Source organism: Petromyzon marinus, chromosome 26 (genome assembly GCF_048934315.1).
Source record: "Petromyzon marinus isolate PM22_M1 ecotype Great Lakes invasive population chromosome 26, UKy_Petmar_22M1.pri1.0, whole genome shotgun sequence".
NCBI lineage: Eukaryota > Metazoa > Chordata > Hyperoartia > Petromyzontiformes > Petromyzontidae > Petromyzon > Petromyzon marinus.
The window spans coordinates 11,294,408-11,318,335 of NC_133692.1; the positions used below are offsets into that span (position 1 = coordinate 11,294,408).

Genomic DNA, 23,928 nt, shown 5'->3' on the forward strand with positions numbered 1-23,928 from the left:
ATTATATTTCTTTTTCAGGTCCGTTTTTGCTAATAGACTACGCATCTGATGGGGAATTGCTTGAGTTGCCAACGATGCTGTCCCGGGTAAGTGTTCTGATTGTGATTTTTTTTTTAAATATTGTTTCATTATTATTGTGGCAAAGATGATTTATAAAGTACATAACTGGCTAGTGACTCCCTCATACGGAAGGGATTTGTTAAACTCGAGGAACTGTTAAAATCTGAAATTAACCTATTTATATGTACATTGTATTACATTCAAATGAAATATGTTATGCAAACTAATGTTAATGTGTATTCAATTAAAACATCTACATTTAAGTGTACTGACTATTTTACTATTAAAGCGACATATTTTCTTCGTTTAATATTAAATAATAAAAAATTATGCAGTAATATGCTACATCCATCATCGTACAGTGCAAAGTAAGTTCAACATGCACACACCCATCCATCTGTGAAACGTTCATGTGCAATATTCCATTGACAGAAAGTGAACGTGAGGGGTTAATATCAGCTGGGTCTCTTTGGGGATTAGCGACCCAGAAAATATTTCTGCACCCGGCACACCGCATCAGCATAGCTCCTTTCTATGGATGTGCTGACTGCTCACATGCCACCCCTTGGCATACCCAGCCACCTGGAAAATGTTTAAGGAGTGCTTAAGCCTGGCACATTATGCATTTCAACAAGTGAACAATGTTGTATGACTTTTATTTTTACTCGTAATTATCTGGAGCCAAACTTTGCAGCTTTTTTTTAAGTTGTTAAGCTCTTCAATCACGACCTGTACACACACATCTGCTACCTTGTTGTCTGCGGCACGAAAATAATTGGTGGCAAATCGATGTATTTGTGCCCTTATTAATCCTAGTATATGTGATTTACTCCAACAAAAATCCCATAATTCATTGGCGATAGACGTCCTATTATACGTGCTGTTTGTCATGGCCAAGTGGAGTATAAACAGGCATAACGCATGGTTCATATCATCCACAAAGGTACCCCCCCCCCCCCCCATATCTGCGTGAATAAGAGGAGTTCTGTAGTAAATTTTCTATCGGTTGCTATAATAGCATTGTCATTAGCAAATATGAGAAATTTAGGATTTTCTATATTTATCTATACGCATTTATTTCTCGAATCTAATTTTTGGGAGACATTCTTCACGTGAACTGCGAATAACTTTATTTTTTTACTTTCCTCGAGCAACCTCTGTGTACTTCTTTCATTTAACGGAGAGAGCAAAAGTCATAAATAAATTATCAACTATTTAAGATATATCGGAGGGACACAGAGCTGTAAAACACATCAAAGAATAAGTACATGGGGAAAGTTACTGAAGGTGGACCGACATCAAATTGATGACAAGCAGGATGGGGTTCTTTTGGAAAGTTGAACTTAACAATGAATGCGGCGTACAAATGTGCATAATGCAGAACGTGTTTGTATGTACATATGTATGAACTTATTTCGCACCATACGTAGCCAACAAATACTAATGGTACATTACCTCCTGCGATAGATGCGTGGGAAACATGGACGTGGAAAATAATATAACAAAAAGTTAAAAGTGTGCACAGAAACGTGGAGAAGGCGCGTCCGTTTTGTGTGCAATTACCCCGGGATGCCAAAGCAGGGGACACCTGGGGTGAGATACAATCGGCAGGGTAGAGATTTCTTGTTGGCTTAAACAGTCAGTGGGCGGTTAGTAGTAGGACGTGTCACTTTCAAAGTGACGGCCGAAGGTCAAGACTAGCAATGGAGTGGCAGCCAAAGGAGGGTACGCGTCCGAGAGGGTCGTCTGGTGCGGAGATGGAGCACTGCGGTCATCTTGTGTGCTGCAGCTCTGTGGATCGATAACATTGAGAGACTGTGATAGCTGGCGATGGATTTGAGTGGCCTTGAATGGAATCAAGCGGTGGATAAACGGTGGCTGATTCGTATGATTAAGATAACAAGTCTTACAGCAAATGGTGACTTCGTATAAATGGACACTGTAGTCATAAACGGATACCTTGGTTTAAATTAATTTAAGATATATTGCCAAAGTATAATGTTCCAGTGACTTCATGTTCTTATTCCCAGGTGAATGAGCAATGTTGAGCCTGTCTGTCAATAATAACTTTGACACGACTGCTCTGTCGAGGAATTGAAAAGATGTTTGCCATTCTGATTTTAACTTGAGCACCAAAAGCAGAAACTGGACATTGATGAGCAAGAACGCTAACATCAACACAAATATCCTTTAAAAATACTTGTTTGTGTTTGGGAGGGTATCTGACCTGCCTTGGAACGCAAATATGTTGAGCAGTGTTTTTGTTGTTGTCGTGTCTGGCTCACAAGAGACGTCTATTGATGGGTGACCGAATAATATTTTATAAGAAAAAAAAACACCTCCTCATGCTAGTATTGCATTAATATATTGAAAGATGGCGTGATTTCATCATCAATACTTTTTTTTCAGATAGGTTGCTGGCCATGGTAGAATGGTCAGCATACTGAACTTAAAATCTAGAAGTCTCCAGTTCGATATCCCAGCGCTGCAGTTGAAACTTCGTTGCAAGTTAATTCAATACACTCTGCGTCTGTCCGCCCAGAAGTATAAATGGGTCCACCAGAGTTAGTCGGTCGTCAGGTCACGTGTGGTGGAGTAAAGTGTGGGTACTCCCACCTTTGACAAAACATCTGGCTAGCATGGACAAGGAGACTGACTGCTCTCTAGAGGGGCTCTCCAGAACGTCCTCACGTGGAGGCCCTTCTGCCAGCAGTGGCACAAGCGAGTGATGGCCCTTGTGTACACAGTGTCTCCGTGTGTACGTGGCTGGGGAGAGGGCGACGAGGTACAAAAGGCATCACCAAAGCTGGTCGTTACATAGTGTATGTGTACTTCGACAATTTATGCACATATAAATTAAACGCTGTGAAATTTGAACACCTTAATACCCATATGCATATTTTCCAACCCTACTGCTTTCAGTGACAGGCTGCGAATTTTAAAACTCTTTTACCACATAATGCTGTTCGAACTTAATCGCACCATACTATTTGAATTTTTAAACATATTTTTTGCTTTTGAAGGGTCAAAGTGGTTTCCTGCTCCAATGAGCATTGAGGCATTGGTGTTCATCCCTGAGCCAAGTGGTGAAAATTCCATTCTGATGGTGGGGGTGAGTTCATCCATATGACGACCACTGTTGACTTCCCTACAATGTGTTATATATTTTATCGGTTCCAGAAGGATTATGGGCAGAATCAAACCCCAACTAGGATTTGAACCTATAACCTTCCGGTTGTAGGCCACTCACTCTACCGCTGAGCCACCAGTTAAAACATTGGCAGCCGACTGCTTGAATCGTCAGGCGTGCCAAGTGCACAATTGCCTTTACACATTTTCTGCATTTTACAAGTTCCTGTTCCAATTAATTTGCGTTTTCAGTGAAACTCTTCCATGGATTATTACAGCACTTTGTGTGGCTGAATTGTTGAACGTATTACATTCGAGGGTGGTTGGCACTGATACCAAATATAAAAAACAATTTACGTTGGCATCGTAGTTTGCCAGGATTTCGCACATGCAGAGGATGTGATGGTCTCGTTCCAGCCAATAAAAGCCTTAAAACAAAAATATGGTGTACGCGGTGCACACTTGGGCGTTTTCTTTTGAATATAAAAACGTTGTGCGGCGAGATGTTTTGTGGGTGAGTTAGCGGTGGGAGCACTTTAGAACGGCACAAATAATTGACGCGGGAATCGATGTGATATTCCTCCGAATCGCTCTCAAACACTGCGAGTGAAAATAGAGCGGAGTGGCTCTGCCGTATTCGTGGTGCTGCTATCGCGTGGACAGACAGAGAGGTGCCCCGGCTCAATTCCCAGCAACGGCAAACGAGGAGTGAACTCTCTCCTATGGGTCTTGGGCACTCCACCTTTGTCAGACGTCACTAATTTTTGCAAGGAATCATGGTTAAACAGCCTCCCCTCATGCAGCAGGGGATTGACAAGAGTCTGGACAAATGTATTATTATTGGGTACTCGAGGCTCTCGCTCGTTTGATGCCATATTGATTTTTTTGTGTGCGTCGGTAAACAATATTCATCACTGGACACTGCAAATACGTGACGGTCAATTTATAGATACCCCGCGAAAACAATTGGAAGATGTTATTGTTTAACGAGAAAATTTGACTTAATTGCAAAGCCTCTACATTTTCTGCAACAAATTTCAATGCACTCGTTAAATATAATTTAACACTATCCTCTGTAAGACACAGATCAATTTCGTTCACAATATAATATGAACTCGCCTGTTGAGATGAAAGTAGGTCTATTATAACTCAGTGAGGCATCTATTAATAGATCACCCTGTATGCAGTACAGCACTGATAGTGGCTGTAGTTGTTGCTCTGGAAACCAGGCGATTGTTGATCCATGTTCGGTCAACGGGTTGATGATGATGACATTGGTCGTGATTTCTCACTTAACAGAGTGGGCCCGCTTGAAGGCTGCCATCTTCAATGCCCTACTCACAGATGTGGAGGAGGCATTGTCGCAGTGATACACTCTGCTACTGGAAATGCATTGATCTGGCTCAACCACCAAATTGCTAAATTATAGTTGTTTCTCGACATCAACATCTGCGATACGAAGAACTGGCTGTAGGAAATTGCATTGCAGCTCATTTCCACTGCGTTGGATAGAGCCGATTTTTTTTTAAGCCGAGGTCCGCTGCACTTTATTACTCCAAACCAATTCAGCTGGGGATGATTTATACATTCGATAGATGAATAATACATTTACTTATTAAGGGCAGTAAATATACAACGTACGTAAATATCAACGCAATATCTGCACCATTTTTTATTGCATGCGCTTTAAAAAAAGAATAAAATCCCATGTGGAATTGATCACACTTGAATGCCGTACAGCGACAACATTTGTCACGAGAATAATAGTTCACAGCCATTTTGTTACTCCACTGCTGGATGAAGACGCTGCCTGACATGGCGAGTCATTCATCTGGGTTTGTTTGACCATACTTTACCATGCTGGTTAGGTGCAGGCTGGTAAAAGAAGCTCTAAATACAGGTTCAGATATCACTGCCCATTTGTGTAGCCGTGACCGGGAATTATATCGGCTCACGATGTGAAATTCATGATTGACGCTATTCTATATTGGTAGTTACAATGACTATGACATATTTGTCACACCTGAATAATTAAATTATGCCCTTCGCAGTGTGAAAAGGGGAAAGCTCCTGGTCCAGATGGTATAACTGACATTTTTATTATTTTATTGTTTCCCTTTTACGTAACTTTACCAAAAGAACCAAGAATATGAATCCCTGCAGTCACGAAAGCTTTAAATCAAAATATAACTAAAGAAGTTTAACCAATTTTTGGAACAAAGTTAGCTGACCAATTACTAAACCTTTACAAAAAATGTAATACCTCAAGCATGGCATGGTGCCTCCATTTTTATTTTCAGAAATGGTGATAATACCGAGTGGAATAATTATAGCAAAGATTAATTACAGCGATGATTATTACACCCGGCCAGGTGGTTTGGTGTAAGAGACAGCGACTCCAAATCGGAGGGTCGGGCTCACTTATACCATCATCACTTCGGGGTCAATAAAATAGGAACACGTTGTGGGAAAGTCACCACTGGTTGTTTCATGGATATTTCCCCCACCATAAGAATGTGGAATTTCCGCCACCGGCTCAGTGCTGTAAACAGTCGACGGGCACAATTTCATTGCTCATTTGAGCAATAAATAACTTTGACTTTGCATTGAAATCGGCAGCAGTGCAGCAATCATTTGTGATCTTTATCGCAGCCACACTGCGTTACCAGTGGGACATATTACCTAGGCCAAGGACTTGCCGCTTCCCATTAACTTGAACACATTCACCCGACTCCACACGCCGAACGGCTGAGCCGCACATCCTCATTACGCCGCCCGCAAATGTCCAATTGGCGACACGGTCTCCTGGCCGCGGCTCGCTGCGGAGTTCCCGCTGGGGAGCAATCGTCCCTCTCTCGAACTTCCGTTTCCACTGGCTTCAACATCGAGCGCTGACCTCGCCGGGGGCGAGTCGCCTGCCTATTGGCTGCGCGCACGGCCTTCCGTGTCGAGGAAAAAAAAAGAGAAATCCGACGCTTGTGAGAAGCAATAAACGGAGATGTTTTACGGCTCTTCTTGGTAGGGAGGTAAAGATGCAGCCGCAGAACTGTTTCCGCTCCGCCACCGCGGGCGGTGGGACCTCCACGAGAGGTAACTCTCTCGCGAGGGTGTTTGGTTTACCTTTCCACGTTGGCCAGATGCGTGGGCATCGGTGGGCATAACCAAGCGTCACCCCCGCCGTGTACACTGCTGGGTGGGCAGCGGTGGCGACGGGGATTTGAGAAACTTGCACCCCATCGACTTCTGGATTACAAGCCCAGTGGGCTAACCACTACACCATGTCGGCTCCCGTCTCCTTGATGTACAAGGAAAATTAAATAATGAAACATGATTTACAGCATTTTCTCAATCCACTGCTGGATGAAGGCCTCCCACGCCATGTTTGGTCATTGGGGTTGTTTGAATAAAATTGGCCAGGTTGGTTGGTGCAGGTTGGCGAACTAGGGGGCTGATGTTAGCCATGGCTCGGAATCAAACTCGGGTTGCGGGATTCCTAGCGCAGCGTGCCGACACTACACCACTGCTCCATCCATGGTGGACGGATAAGTGCACGACAATTACTCCAATGTTGGTCGTGCAGCAAGCCTCCATTTTTATTGCATTGTCCGTTGGGTAAACATTGTTGCGCACTCGATATCGTTGGTAGAAATGTCTCCTGTCACGAACCGAGGGACGAAACCCCCACAAAGGGCAATGTCCATATCCTGTCCTCGCTTACAATAAAAAAATACAATCGTATACGGTTCAAACGATGCCAGGGACTAATTTGCGTCCAATCCCCATATTAAATGACTAATTGTGACAAATGACAGCGATTTTGCGAATGACGTAAATCGGGTTGAAAAAAATCTATTCCAATCGCAACAGCAGGGGGTGACTACGACAGCACTCGTTGATCAGATGTCAGAAGTTAGGAGCTGCCATGGATAACGGTTCTCATGAAGCATTAACCATGTTACTAACCATGCCCGCTCTGACGAAGGCAAAAAAGTGACGTTTTGAATTGTTGACGCTTCATTTTTATTGCCATTTCATAACGCCTTGGCTCTGTAAAGCGTCCAAAAACTTTCCACCAACGAAGCAATATCCTGCGAACGCGGGACGTGCATCGACATTCTGGTCACGTAGACAATGCCCGTGCATGATCGTACAGTAGGCTGCACTGACTGGAACACATTGCCATCGGAGAAAGGGTTAAAGGATGATGCATTTATGATTCACCTCTGATAAAGTGCCCTTGTTAACAGCACCGCGGGTGACCTCGAGTCATCTGGCTCTTGTGCACATTTAGTAATTGCTTGCCACTTCCGCACCACTCCCTCTGCGTGTCCTGTCATGCATTCGAATATAAAATGAATTGGAAATTGATGCCCATAGCTGCTTGTCTGCAGTGGCCATTTCGTTGCACTCCCTTCAAGGATTGTGCTTGTGTAAGTGTTTATATAATTCAGAGACTTTAACATTAATGTTGTTAGGTGACTGCAAGTCTCCTCTATTTGTGATTTATGCAATGCTACAATGACTCTGTAACAATGTCATATATTGGATGTCATAAGCCTATGATTAAATCAACCAGAATGTGCGCGATATCACCGGATCTCGGACGCGATGCGAAGCTGAGCTTTATGAAGGCAACAATGGCTGACCACCGTGCTCAAGGAGAGGTGAATGCTTGGGATTATGCCGAGAGACAGGAAGAGGAAGACGTGGATTAGGGAACACATGCAAAGTTATAAACATCATATAGGACTGTTGAGAGAAGTAAGTGGGAGTTGGTGGATCACATCGTTCAGACTCATGGCAGAGTGGCAGGCAAATAAAAGACGCAAACAGCACTGAGCGGATGTTTGCTGTGGAGCGAGATGAATGAATTCGGCCCATGTACAGGAGCAAGATGGGATCTTTGCACCGTGAGAGATTGGCACTGCTTGGAGATGGCTTCATCCAACAGTGGTTAGATCTTGGGCGGTCTTTTTTAATTAATCCAAAGGGGGGCAAAAATAATGGCCATTTTTCATTGATTTGCACACAACGTGGATTGTGAGGAGAAACATTGTGGAGGTTAATTCTGTGAGCCTTGCACCAGTGACTTTATTAGTAATGGCTGTGTCGGCACAAAGCCTTGTGAGTAAATGTGGGACTTTATCACAGATGTTGCATTTACAAGGTTCTTTCGGTAAAGTCACGTGGGTATAAGATAAATCACGACGTTTCGGGTGCAACACAAGCGTCCCGTCATCAGGTGGGAAAGCTGGCCATGTTTAACAAAAAAAAATACCGGCATCCACAAAGCCAGTGATGTTCACCTCCTGCATGTCCACCCAATGCAATGCAGGACATAATAGCAAGTGCAAAATCACTCGGCCTTCTTGTCAACTCATCCCCACATTCAGGAGATCGTGGATGGAGAGGTTAAGCGGACGAACAGATTAAAGCTTTCGCTGTTGCTTATTCCAGAACGTGCGTGTTTTCACGTTGCCCACTGCCTTACCAGCCATTCCGATTTCTCCCAGATGTGCAATCCAACCCGGTGCTCTCTTCCTCTCTCTCTCTCTCTCCCACTCCCCATGACGCTAACACCCTTGCTCCCTGCCTTGGTGACTTGTCCGACGCACAACCAACCCGGCAGCAGCGTGGAAGTGCTCGCCGAGGTGTTAACCTCTGGGGACCGGGGCGGCGAGCGCATTCGCAAGGCGCGCACTGTCCGTGGCGGGGCGCAGCGGCGCAGCGGCAGGGACGCGAGGTGAGTGTCGAGGCCAGCCGCCTTGGGGCTCGGCAGCGAGCCGTACGGCTGCGGCACGGGGGTTGCCGCGGTGGTCGAGGAGATGCTAGGGCCCTCGCCTGCTACGCTTTCAGACGTGCTTCTGCGGCCGGTCTGGGATGCTCAACGCCCTCCCGATTGGAAACTCACTTCTTCAGAACTTTTTTTTCGTGTTTAGTTTGTTTGTCCGTTCCTCCGTGCCTCCGATTAGCACGGTTGGCCACATACGGTGAGAAGGAAGTTCGACATGCATACACGGGAGGTGTGGTGGGTTCTATCCCCACCCTGACTGCTGTATATTTGGAGGTCGTGTGTTCTCTCTCGCCCTGGTGGTCGCTTGAATTATTCTCCAGGTCCTCTGGTTTTGACTTGCACATTTAGAAACATGCATTTTAGTTTATTATAAAATCCCATGTGTGATGATGATGATATAAACCACTTTGATGAACTGTCACGTGCAGCCAGGTCCCCTCTGACAAAGAGCTAATAGCTGACTGGGCTTCACTTAGTAAATAAAATAGTTTAGTTTAAGCGTAGCTAGATTCGGTGAATCACTGTCAGCATGTGTGAACTGCGTCTGACCTGGCCCTTTATGATCCATGGCTGGAGCTACTGCAATGAGGTTGTCAAGGTGTGCCTCCCTCAGTTGTCAATGTTGCTACAGCCACAGTTGCTTCCAAGGTATCGTCCCAAAACTACCAATGGTTTTACTGAGTTCGTGATGTCCGATGTGTTTTTGCTGAACAGTGAAGTTTGGAAGCATCAGCATTACTGTGACCTCTAACCTTGACGTACCTCGCTTGGATTGGCACTGACCTCGGGATAATTGGCAGTGGTTTTAAATGTAGAATATTACCTAGCACAAAATGTGTGTCTTTAAAAAAAAAATCGGAGTTAGCTGCAGCGTTATATTTACGTTGTTGCTTTTGCATGTCATTGCAATGTACAATGCCTCAAATTCACATTGCTGTTTTATCTTGAAAATTGTATTCCATTGATGCTACTGCAGTGTCTTAGGCGCTCGCTAGATCACATAGAGGGTGCATTAAAACAATGTGAATTATAGCATGAACAACCACACGTGCATGTACACTTATTCGATAGCGTTGCATGTATACGATGAAGATGCTGCGAAGAGTCCAATTATATTCCCTCTTCCAGAGGGTTGGGAAGATGCGATGGTAAAACAAAATCATACCTGGATAAAATGTGACAGTATTTAATCGGCGTAAGATCTCCTGAAGCAGTAAGTTAATTTCATACAGAATATATACTTCATCTTTGCCAGATGGGACTAACAGTTGCCAAAACACCCATATATATATTTTTTTTATCTAATAATGAACCAGGCCTTCTATATTGAGACTTAACCCACGCACCCATTTCTGTTTGCTTCCATTAATTAAAAAGCAAGCACTGGTTGTTGTGTAGCACAAATCTCTGGTGAGGTGTGTTTTATTAGTCTAAAAATACACACCCATGCACTGTGCTTTCATCTGGCGGATAGGACACGTTCGGCATTGAATGTGCAAAGGCAAAACATATATACATTTAACGAGATATGACGGCGAATACATGATTTCAACAGCTGTACATGAATCAATTGTGTTTATATTTGCATGCATGTGAACGCGTATACAAATGCATCTTGAAGTGTGGTTAGGATGGTTGACTACGTACGGCGAGGGAAGAAGTCCTACATGCGTTGTGTTCGGTCAAAATATACGTCCAAAATGATATTTGTGTGATCACAACAACTACGCAAGTTTTTTATCGGTTCACATTGAACTATGGAAAGCGTGCATGCCACGTGCAGACGCGTGAAGGTGCATGTAGCAGTGCAGTTTAGAACAGTAATAATAATAGAACCTATAAAAAGCGCATTTAATCGAGTCTCTCAAATCACTGCACGAGACACGGCATCAAGCACTCAGCGTAATAATAACAACAAACCAAAATCCTGAGAGCCATTTTCTGAATAAATAATAATAGTTGAATAAACAGTAGTGTGTAAATAAGTTTTAGGACCCGTTTTAAAGAAAATGTCCACAGACTCAGGGATACTCTGAGATATCGTGGACAAGTTGTTCCAAAGTCTGGGGCCCACTCGGGAAGAAGGTCGGTCGCCCATTGACCTAAGCCTCTATGACCTGGGAACGCAGAGGAGATCTGCATCCCGAGATCTTAGAAACCTTGAGGGGGACATTTGGGTGCAACGTCTCTCTGAGGGAGGCAGGAGCAAGGTGGTTGAGAGCTTGGTATGTTAGAAGTGAACGACGCACATCTCTACAGTTCTACATACTGGAACAACGTTACACAAACACGACTCGCATCACAATTAAATTATTAATCCGCACTCCACCCACATATGAAAAGTGTTTTCTCCAATAATACAGCCTTTATCGTGATGGGTTTATGTTTGATACCACCCATCCTGTGGGAAATGTCTATAAAAACAAAACTAATTCCCTGCTTAAAAACACCGCAAGTCTTCAAATGTTTCAACTCTTGAAAAAAAAAACATGAAAACAATATTACACGTAAAGAACTGCATTCACAGCGTCCAATGCATGTTAAAAAAAAACAATTACTCTAAACATGTTTGCTTTTCTCCCCTTGCTTGTTGTCGTAACTTTCATCGGTCACGGTGCACCCCGTGACAAATTATACCACGATCTCGAATACCTCTGTGCAGTCAAAGGTGAAAATAGCTACAAACAATACGCGTGTACATTGTACGCCATCGCACGCAAGTGAGCTTATTGATGTAGCAATGCATTTGTGGTCACATGATCTGTCCAATGCAATGCGATGCGAGTCTCACGCAGAGCACTGCTTGATTGTTTCTTTAATTGATTTTTTTAAAATTAACGAGCGGACATATTTATACCATCCAAAAAATAATTTGCTGTCAAAATACACCGGTTAATTTCTCGTGATTGTTATATCTTTTTTGAGTTGCAATTTGCTCAGATCAGACTTTTGATTGAGGGAATTGTACTGAAGAATGATATTAATAATGAGGTTCACTTTGTCAATCTAATGCTGCATCTTGCTGGGCATTCGCATGACTCTGGGTGATGGGGGGTATAGGGGACATGCAGCACAGGGTCATTTAGCACAGACGAATGATGTTAACATCAGTTGAACACGTAGTATGCTTTAGCGACTAATATTATCAATACATTGTTTTGGGTTAGATCGCGTAAATATAAATGCGTCGTGAAACCCGCCACCACCAGACACAGCCAATGAGTAAGGTTTGTCACGTAAACAAAACACCAAAATTAGTTACAACTTCAGCACTCCGGTGAGTTGGAAAGTAAACCCACAACATTTACTATTCGAGTATGACGTTTCGCTGGTGAGTAGCCAGAGTTTTGACAGCTTATGCCAAACATGTGACCTTTTCCTTATGAGTAAAGGTCTCTTAGATATAGAGCCAAAACAAGGCATTCTAGGCATTTCCTCTAGAGGGAGCGCTCTCTAGAGTTTACATTTATAAAACGGCGCAATATCACGAATAGTCCGCAGCTTCAATGCGCCTTATGGTTTTGCAGTATCATGTTAACATGCAAATATATACACACACGCTTCCATAATATTAAAGACATTGCTTTGACTATTCAGGAAAGTAAGTGGCCGTGGGCAGGACACATAGCCAGAAGGGATGATGACCGATGAAGGAGACCTATGTATGTATGCCGCACTTCTTTTGCACCGTGCCGTGATAATCGGAGGTGCGGGGGAAGGACAGCAAACGAACTGTCCACAAGGTAGCTGCAAGGCTACGTTGTGGACAGCCGAGGGCAAGTGCTGACATTTTTGTTGTTGTAGCACGGTTGGCTAAGTACGGTGCGAAAGAAGTTCAGCGTACATACATACTATGCTCCCACGTCTTTGCGCTCCCCAATTCACCAACCCGCACTGACCGGCATGGTGAAGTATAGTCAAATAACCCCCAAGACGTACGCAGCATGGGGAGGCCCCGATCCAGCAGTGGATTGATAAAGGTGCTGTACATGTACACGTTTTGTGTACCACACTTGGCAGACATTTCAAAACTGGGGAAATACTTTACGTTAAGAAAATAAAAGCATACATTTAATAATGCACAGCGTTTCCATTAGACTGCCAGTTAATACTCTAATTGTGTATAAATAATACAATGTGAAATTGACTCTATCCTGACCATGACATCATAGAGCCACTGGAACACTAGCATGGTTCTCTGTGGATTAACAGATAAGCCTGGTAGGTGATATTAAAACGTGCATCTTTGGAAAATAAATTGCATTATCATACAAGATATATAAGTGCTTGCAGGAGGCCACTTAAAATCTAATTATGAATTACATTAATTCTTCGCAGTGTTACATGTAAGTCTATATTTTAATGCAAAACTCTTTTTACGCGCAATGCCACAGCAAACCACGCTTGGATGTTACGAACAATATTTATTTTTCAAACGTTAACTTTTTCAAAGTATATGTTGAGTAATAGTGAATACCATAGTTCAGCATTTGGAGGATTTCTTCCCCTCCCAGTTATTGAATGAACTGTCACGATATGAGGTTGTGATTCATTTAAATTATACAATCTCTCGTATTATAGTTTTGTGTGTTGTGGCTGGGGGAAAAAATCCAACCTTTGTTTGCTCCACTTACCTACATATAAATCAGATAATGTATCTATGCTGGAGGTAAAATTAGGTAAATGTGCAGCCCTGCATTGTATTACTCCCACCATTGCTGGAGGGAGAGCCTCCTCTGCTCGAGGCTGCCCTAGAGAGCTCCATGAGAGGATGTTGGGCCTAATCTTCCACGCTGGGCAGAAATGTTAAAAGAGGTGGGTGGTACCCATATGTGAAGCCACCACATACGACCTGCTGATCGACAAATGCGGAATACCCATTTGTTGTACTCCTGGGTTGACAGATGCGGTTGGGGGTTAAGAACCTTGCCCATGCTTCAGCATTCATTTGTAATAAGTGTCAAACATGAATTGATGAATTTAGTGGCTTTAACAATTCTATTTCGTCAATAAAACCCCGTGTTGTCACACGCCTTGCCATGTAGTTATATGAATAAGTATATGCACAGGTTAGTCAAAATGTCCCTTCGTGATAATGGTGTGCTTAGGGAAACCTGATAAGATACAAGCAGCTCAACATCCGGTGTGCGATCTCCAACCTGTTTCAATCATATGGCCACCTCTGGTGACATTCTATCAGACATTAAAACACAAGAGCCTCGCACGCAAGCGTCTTTTCCGCGCTTGATCGTACAGGAGTTTTAAATGACAACAAAACAATGCCGAATGGCCTCAAGAACTTATTAGAACGCATAGGCCGCAAATGTTTTGACGTACGAAAACGATTAGCTGAATAAAAACGAAATGCCGATGCACTTCCAGTTTGAGAAATACTTATCGACGTCAGCCATTATCCATCCACTGCTGGATGACGGCCTCACGAAGTCGTCGTCATCTTCGATGAAAACCATGTCGCCATGTAGCTCCTGCACGTGAGCTGGTCTCAATCTTCACGTCTCCGCGGGAGGTTTTCCCTCCTTCGGATGTCACTTTCTCACGAGTCTAGCGTAACAACAACAGACCCAGCTAAGAACCCACGTACGTTCCCCAGTGGTCAGTAATGTGGCGTCTCTATGGCGTGCGTTCTTTCCTTGATCTGTGTGCGCTCCTCTTTCTGTCTCGGCGTCATTCACAGTACGACTTAGTGGTCTCTTCCATTCCTATACCATTGTATTCGTCGGTGTTCTTGTTTTGGATCCAAGTAAGTACGCGCTGCTTAAAGCAAAGACGACACTTTCCTCATTGTAATCTTGCTTTTCATTATTCAGTTTTATTATTTTAAATTCGGGTGACCTTTAGGAACGTTGCCCCTTTCCCCAGACCTCCAATTGGCATGGTTGGCTATGTACGGTGCGAAAGAAGTTCAACATACGTGCATATTTATGTACACATACTTTCATGTATTTTCCAGTTATGCCACTGCAAAAGATATCTCCATTTGAACCCTATGGCGATACCCCGGCTCTCGCATAATGTCCGTGATGCAGTCACTTTTAGTCTGTTGATGGTCGACGATGCGGCAATCGACTCATCTCGACGAGCTGTACACGACGCACCACTATGGTGCGTACGAGCGTTCAGGGTTTCAGCACAATCGTCCTCGCTGCGTTTCGACATCGTGGAGTGTGGCACTGATGTCGGATTGTTTGGTACCCCAGTCGCGGAGTTAAGTAACACCCCTGGAAAAAAATAGTGTCCCAGAAATAAAATATTTAATTGCCTCGGCCAGTTAGTATTATTTGGTAACCCGGGGTACCACCATGAGGATACATTGTTAAGTTAACTTGTTGTACATCACTCTTTTTTGCTCATGTTCATCCTCAGCCCAACCTTTGACATCTTCTTGAATGTTTCGTTTTAAATTTCCGTGACATTATAATGGGTGACTTTAATGTCAAAGTATGTGAGTGTCAACGATTGAGAGACAGAGTTTCTAGGAGGCACCTTCTTTATTAATAACTTCCACGGTCTCGTCCACACACTCTCCACAGTAGCTCAGCCCAGCCTGTACACAACACCAGCCGTCTAACACTGACGACGCTGACTGAGATAGCCAACTGCTCTCCTTCGCAGCGCAACATCTAGCGGAGACGTTGAGCGTCGACGGCGACGAGACGACGATGACGACGAGACGAGTCCACTCCCAGAACCGGCAGCCTCGAGCTCCCCCCCCTCTCGGCTCCTTTTATGCTCTCAGTGTGGCCTGGCTCCGCCCTGACCGCGCCTCCCTTCTCGAACCCTCTAGCAGGTTCCAGAGGCATCCAGATGAGGTCCTCCGTGACCCTTGCCTTAGTTCCTCCGCTCTGCCAACACATCCGTGCTCACGCTCACCGGCGTGTGTACTGTCTGTCCACCACAGCTGCTGCCGCTCTCCACCAGCCAGCGCTATTACCCTACATACGTAAACGGTGAGGAGATGAGAGGACGATTGGTAAGTTTAGCATTGGAGCGAGGAGGGAAAAAGGTCAATGAGAGTTGTCAGCCAACAAGGACGTAAATATAATGAACACATCTCTCACGAGGAAGGATTTTATGGAAAACGGACGTGGAGAAAGCCAAGGGAGATTGACTTGTTTATAATTGACAAACCCAAATTACAATACCGGCCTCAATGTCGCAGGAAGCAATCAGAGCGGGCAATGCAGCTTGCACTTCAGCATAGCACAAAGATAATCACAAGAGCAAAAAAAAGGCAGCTAACATCGTATATCTAGGCCAGCAGGTAGCTAATTTTAGACTATTGCAAAGCAATTGATTCGAATGTCTACTGAAGCAAAGTGATAAATTGGATGTCATCTCTTTTTACAATGTAATAACTGCACAAAAAATTGCACTTTGTTTGAAACCAGAGAGTCTGAAAAATGGATGTAAAAAAGAGATGAATATACTGAATAAAGTATTGAATACACCGGAGGCTTATGACATTATTGGGAAAATAGTGAGAACATGAATTGGAGAAAATAAAAACAATAAAGATCCATATGTTATTGCGAAAAAAGGTTTTTTGAGCAAGACAGGCATATGAACTGTCTATTATTCACCATATGTATACTCTCTATCTAGAAAAGACCAAAACATATAAAATACCATTATTTCAAGCCTTTGGTCTATGAAAAAAAAATCTAAATTGTTATTCAAGCTATCACAAACCGAGGCATAAACAACAAAGATTTGAAAATTATATATATAAAAACATTCACAAAAGTGGAACAGTCACGTGGAGACTGCACAAGTAAAGTAACTTAATGTACATATTAGAAAGTGGCAGAATGTGTTTTATTAGAAACTGGCAGAATGTGTTTATTAGAAAGTAACAGAATGTAGGTATTAGAAAGTAACAATGTGCTTATTAGACATACAAGAGGAGATGTCACCTATTCAAGGCAACGTGAGAAGATATTTTCTGACGTCTAGAATAAATGAAATACACAAGTATATATGTCATGCGGGAATGTGGTACTCATTTGCAAGATGTTGTTTTATTTGACAGTGCGTATAATTTGGCATGCCATCTCACACGTGGTTTGTTGCCTTCATGAAATCTATATTTATATTTCAGCCATTCTCAATCCAGCAATGCATGAAGCCCCTCCATACACACGCACCTTTATTCACGTGATATATCATTTGTACGTATGCAGATGTCGTTTCTAATTAATTATATATATATATATTTTTGCAGTAGGACTCCCTTGGGTTGGGCAAGAGGGCCTTATTCGTATCCACTACAATTTATATAAAAGAGCCCTCTCTTTTGAAGGCAAATTAAGCAACTGCAGCATCCCTGCACTCCGGTCTGTCAGTTTTCCTATTGATTAGTTGAATCATTATCAGGGTGAGGGATTTTATTTTTATTCAGTAAACTTGGTACCATGTGTAGAGATTATTTCCTCTCGATTTAACACGTAGGTTTTCGCGACCAATGTCATGATGCTAGTTGTAATTCCTGGCGAAACGTCGTACTCGGATTGGAAATGTTGTGGATTTGCTCTCCAACACACCGGTGTGCTGTACTAGTAATGTATTGGCATGTTCTGTTTACGTGACAAACCTTACTAATTGGCTGTGGCGGGTGGTCGCGGGCTTAACGACACAACATTTATATTTACGTGATCTAACCCCCCAAAAAACCTATATGATGGATATTATAGCTTCGTTTTCATGAATTTGTATTTTGTGCTTTCATGGATGTTCAAGCAAAACAGCCACTTTCATAATCCCCACTTTCCTTAGAAAAAAAATAAAACTGTTCAAGATGTCTAGTTCATTTTCAGTCATAATTAATAATAATTATAATATTTTACAGCATTCCATCAATTCACTGTGGTATTAAGGCGTTTCAACACTGTCAGTCGTGTGAGTTGTTGACTATACTTCACTACCCTGGCCAGAGTGGGTTGGCTCGGAGGGGGACCAGAATCGGTTCCGATATCACTTGCGCACCACACCAGGTACACTTAAAGCCGAGTCACCCTCGTGGAAGCCCAAGAGAAGTGCTGACACCACTTGCTGGTTGCCACGGCTGGGAATCAAACTCAAATCGCAGGGTTCATTGCACAGTGCACTAAACATGAGATTGTGGCTGCCTCAATCATTAATATGTACACATGACTATTAGAACCTTCAAGATGAAAAGCAATTTCCACAAAGTCCAAGCAATGATTTTACCAATGCAGTATAATAAGGAGCACTAATGACTCCTCTTGGGGAGAAACCTTGAAAATATGTTTACTGCTAGAAAAGAAACGTTAACGTTTTATAGTACTCTTTGAGAAAACGGTTTCTAAGAATTCAGCCAGTGGCTTTATGTTTCCTGGCTGGGAGTGTTATTGGCCACGAAGTTTTTTGTAAGCATTCTGTTGTGCGTAGGCTGCTTGGCGAGAATGTTGTCACAACTAATACATTAATAATTTATTGCTTTCAGTTCCTGCAGTTCAACCAAAGTCTATACCAACACATTATTATCATAAGGCTATTCCCAACGATAGCTTTATAAAACTTCTGTCTGCATACATTCTTAAATGTAACCCATTAAAGATGCTTTTGGACAACCCCAAAAAATAAATACAGGATTGATTATTAATTCATAATAGAGATTTTTTGGGGTCAGATTCCCACTTGAGATTGCCAGGTGTGTGTCATACACCCTCCTCCACCTTACACAGCCAAATAAATACAGTTTTAATGTGAACAAACATAACAATACAAAACGTACTATATAATTACAATACCCCCCCTCTCCCGCCACCTCTGATTTCTGCACCAGATTGGGTATAGTGATTGGGTTCAGTTATTAAATAATACACATTACAAATAATTACTAATCAACAACTGATTAGTAATCAGCTAATTGTTATGATTACTAATCTATTATATAATTACAATACCCCCCCCCCCTCCACCTCTGGGTTAAATGATGACGTCACCCTGCTGCTGCTCTATTTCAGATCGGGAGCCGGTGGAGGTCTTCACTATTCTGGCAAATTGCCCAATGATGCTGGATGTAATTACCAGCGAAACGTCGTACTCTAAAACTGTAAATGTTGTGGATTCACTCTTCAACACACCGGTGGGCTAAAGTAGAGAACTATTTGCCTTTTGTAAACGTGACACACTTTTTACTGATTGGCCGTGTCGGGTGGTGGAGTGTTACAACACATTTATAAATAACGCGATCTAACCCAAAAAATGTTATTATGAACATTTATAACTACCAGTTACAACCAGTATAATCAAGCTATTGCCAGAATTGATATCCTTTAGTTAAAAATATCTTCCGATCCTGGGTCTTAAATAGGTAACATACATTTGGGGCTAATGTTACGTAACTATTTTGGCCCTCATTTGCCACAATTTTTGTTGGAATGAAAATTTTGAGTTTTATTTCCTATGAAATCAGAAAAATTCTGAAATTTGCAATTCACGTGCGGTCAGTTCTGCAAAAATATGGAACGATGCCACACCGACTGATGATACTTTTGTGTTGTCTTGGTGTGGTCTGGGACTGTTGTTGTTATGCTGCTCTGCCCAAGCTTGCATTTGATATTGACAAATGGGCAGGAATTTTTGTACTTGTGAAATTAGTACTGTTATCATTCATTTGTGTTTATTTGTAAGTAACTTGCTTACCTTTTCTATATCTTGCTCTAATGTTTTTTTATTTCTTCATGTAACTTGCTGATCCAGCCCGACTGCACAAATGTGTAAAAAGAGCTTCATAGCTCATCGGATTCCTCCTCCAGCCTAAATAAATATTCTGATTCTGACATGTTGGCAAGAGGGCCCTGGCATGAATCTTATGGGAATTTCTTTGATGTCTCCTTTCACGGGGCATTCACTAGCAGTGAGCAATGCACTGCTATGCTTGGATTCCGAGTGGGATACCTCATCGCTTGGCATGATGCTCGTAGCGCAATTAGATTAACATTTTGAGAAGTATCATTTTCTCCTGATATTTTTTTTCTCTTTATGGACATTGATGACCTTGTTGCATGCCGAGTCTGGGTTTGTCCCAGGCCGATTTTATTGCAAAGCAGACTACCCCTTTTGGCATTATTATTTGATCAAAATTGGCCGCACTGCAAATCATCTTTCTGCGTGTTAACATAGAGGGTGTGTAAAATGGACATGTCATTACATATGTGTCGCATAGCTGCCGAAAAGGAAAGGCACATTTTTATGAACGCAAACGCTAGCTGGCCATTCATGTGCCACAGAATCCGTTTTAGAATTAGTGGGCAGGCTTTGGGCTGTGCTTCAGCTAGTTAAAGATGCAGTGTAAATGCAAGTTCTATTTTTAGCTCGTATTGCAGTCTGCAGCAGCTCTGTGCTGCAAGTCAATGTAAAGATTTCTTCACCGTTTTATTGGCTATAAATTACAGTTTAATAGGCATCACAAGAAAATAATCCATAAAGCAATGCTTTCAAGAAAGTAATTTTCTCCAGCTCAATATATTGTTATCCGTACTGCATACAGTTATGCAAAAAATGTTGATATATCGATGAGACAATGTGCATCCTTTAATTGGTTAAGTGCAATATTAAATAACCATGGTTTTTAATTGTACTGCCAAGCAGAGCATGCAGTTTTCTGCCCTAATTTGGATTGTGTGTGTATGGTATGCGCTATAGGACAATGAACAGTACATAGTCCATATATACAGTACAAATGCAAACATAGGGACACCAATGGTACCTCTTTATAGCTGCATATTCACATACAGCACACTGATTGCTGCAGCAAATATTGTCCGCCGGGCCAAATGGCAAGAAATGCATGTTGATTTTAAAATGGAAAGGAAACCTGCTGAAAATTAGATGTTAACTACCTCGCCTGGTATGCAGGAGATTGTGCTCAATCTCGACCCTAATGCCTGCTGCATATTTGGAGTTTGCATGTTCTCCGAGTGGTCGTGTGGATTTTTCTCCAGGTCCTCCGATTTTCCCTCCACATTTAGAAACATACGTTTAGAGTACCGTATTTGGCTGCTATACATTTCCACGTGATGAGCCACTTCTTTGAGCGATCATTTGTGGCCAGGTTACTTCTGAAAAAGGGTTATGTAGCTCAGTGGGCCTTACCTGGAAAAATAAAAACAGTTTCGTTTTAGTTTAGTTTCTGCAATTCATAACAACTATATCTTACACTCAATAATATGCTGGATGTTGGTCTTCTCATACCGTATGAGTCATGGGGATCTCTTTAACCATACTTCACTACCCTGGTCAGGACAAATGTGAAGGAGGCCCAGTATTGGTTTTGATATAACTCGCCATCCCTGATTCTAGTTAGCTGTGGCCGGGACTCGAACTCGGGTTCTTGGTTGTATAGTATGCCACCGCTTTACGCCACTAAATATACATCACCTATTTTAGCAAAAATATATTATTTAGCTATGCTGAATCACAAAGGTGGAGTGCTGATAAAGTGGTTCACATACTAAAAATCAGTCGCGAGTAATATCTCAACTGATCCTGTGTCCGACCGACCCCGCACATTCATCAACCTACACTGACCAACGTGGCGAAGTATGGTTAAACAACCACGCTGACTGGCATTGTGCGGTGGCATGGGGAGACCTTCATTCAGCGGACGGGTGACAAATGGCAGGACATTTATTGAAAAGGGATATCTCAACCAGTGGTTCTGGGGTGCACGCACCTCCTTGGGGAAATGCCCTTTCTGAGAAACAAACGGGGTGCAGGCAGCGGTGAAGGTTAAGAACCACTGCTCTGAAGGACGTTTTCACTGTTCACACGTGTGCATCCTGCATTCACGAGATCGTGGGCTGCCACGCTTGTGGCACGACGTTGATTTCTCCGTAAGTGTGCCGCAGTCTTTTGCTCACATTCTCCGCACTCGCTTGGCTTCCCTTTGCCCTTTGCAATGAGTTTTTATGCAGTTTTAAAAGTTAGTTTACTTTCCACGAATGCTCAAGTGTATCCCTGTATAAATCTAAATCAGACAAGAAAAAAAAGGGCAATTGCTTCGAAGGGAATTCACTGATTCATGATGGGTGTGATTCTGGATGTAAGTGATTTAATTTCGATTAAGAATGTTGGCAGTGGATTCCCAAAGAGAATAATGTTATAGTTTACAATTGATGCAGATAATGCATGATGTGTTTTTCATATTGTGCCTCGGCAAAAAAACATGATACAATTACAATCCTTGTTGAACAATAATTGCATGCAATGCAAACAGGGCGCATGCGTACTTTGTGCATCTCATTTAAAATTGCTGAAAGGGAGTCGAGTTTTATGGCTGAAAAGAGGGCGCTCTCAAAGGAGTGCTTCAAATCCTTGTGAGAGGGAAGAAAAATCATTAATTAAGAAGCTGCCCAGTGAATTATCCGGCCGCATGCCTCATTGGTAGAGCACCTGGCTTGCAACCACAAAGCTTTGAGTTTAAGTCCCCACTTGTTCAATCTTGATTTGAAGCTTTCGTGACTGCAGGAATCCATACTCTTTGGTTCTTTCGGTAAAGTCACGTGGGTAGAAAAATAAAAATATATCACGACGTTTCGATCGCAACGCAAGCAATCGTCATCAGGCGCCTATTTTGTTTTACTTTTACCCACGTGGCTTTACCGAAAGAACCAAAGAGTATGGATCCCCACATGTTAATTCACTGGGGTGGATACAATGTGTACCACATTTTTCCAATAGTTTAGGCTTTTAAAACGGGAGCTTCGGGCAGCCCCATACTCAATGGAGTGGGACATCATCACGCCTTGACGTATAACTACGACAGGCAAGAAAATAAGCATGTTATTTAATTAGATATTATTTGGGTTTATTATATAATCATGGGCAAGCACCTGCTGTGTTCACGTGAAGGAAATATTAGTTTAAATGCTGCAAGTTTTTTTTTTCTATCAACATCTTGGTTGTCCTGAAGTCACAAAGAGCAAATGAGCTCCACATTGCAAAAAGCAACACATTTCACGCGTCTATTCTAATGACATCAATGGGATATATGAGATCAGAACGTGCGTGACACTGTTCGAAGCAGGTGCCTTCTTTGTGCGACTGTGCACGTTTTCAGGGTTCATGCCGTACAGTTCTGCGGACTGGCACCTTGAATTCCCCCATCCTCATCTTCATCCCCGCCAACCCAGTTCACGGTTCACGGAGGCCTCTAGGGCCTGCGATACAATGGTAACCAATTGTTTTTGTTATTGAAAGCATATATGCCTACTGTAATCACCCAGGAATGTCTGTCCTTAACGCTCGTGACGTCACTCCACATCGACCAGCCCCCCCCCCCCTCATTAATATTCATGAGCAGGCAACGTCCTCCAAATGGACACCCCCCCCCCACCCCTCATTAATAATCATGAGCAGGTGACGTCACTCAATATGGAGTACTCCCCCCCCCTCATTAATAATCATGCGCAAGTGACGTAACTCCACATCGAACAGCCCCCCTCATTAATAATAATTATAAGGTGACGTCCTCCAAATGGACACCCCCCCCCCCATTCATAATAATTATCGGCTGACGTCATTCCACATGGGGGGGGGGGCGAGGCGCCTCCTCCCCCCTCCTCGGCGTCAACTCACAACCCTCACTACGAAGGCAGAACCCTCACGTCACGTGATCTCCGTAACGCTATTGAGACATCAAAGTAAAAAGGACGTCGTGATGAACAAGGGATTATAACCTTTAAATGAAATAGGTCTGTCACCGCGCCCTTACTAATTGCACGCGAATTGATGCAATGAATATATCACGTTGCGCTCTGCTTTTCGCTTACAAGTTTCACTTTTACTGCAATACACCCGCATCCTCGGACGGGCAAAAGACTAGTTTTATTAAGATGAACGATAATTCTACAATGTGTTTTTGGGTTGTACCATGCGTTATTTGGCACGATGTCCGA

At 42.8% G+C, this 23,928-nt stretch overlaps 1 protein-coding gene across 11 annotated transcripts in view; it reads left to right on the forward strand.

The window, feature by feature from the left end:
• Nucleotides 1-23,928, forward strand: part of LOC116946270 (ankyrin repeat and fibronectin type-III domain-containing protein 1-like) — a 264,496-nt gene that overhangs the window by 16,380 nt on the left and 224,188 nt on the right. For 5 of the 11 annotated variants that reach the window (XM_076069931.1, XM_076069932.1, XM_076069929.1 and 2 more), the window contains 2 exons: nt 19-86; nt 8,819-8,932. In XM_076069931.1, the coding sequence (XP_075926046.1) occupies nt 49-86; nt 8,819-8,932 (152 nt within the window). In that variant the 5' untranslated portion in view covers nt 19-48. Of the gene's footprint in view, nt 1-18; nt 87-3,083; nt 3,173-8,818; nt 8,933-23,928 lie in introns of those variants that run through there. The other 6 variants (XM_076069938.1, XM_076069936.1, XM_076069937.1 and 3 more) reach the window with 3 other exon arrangements.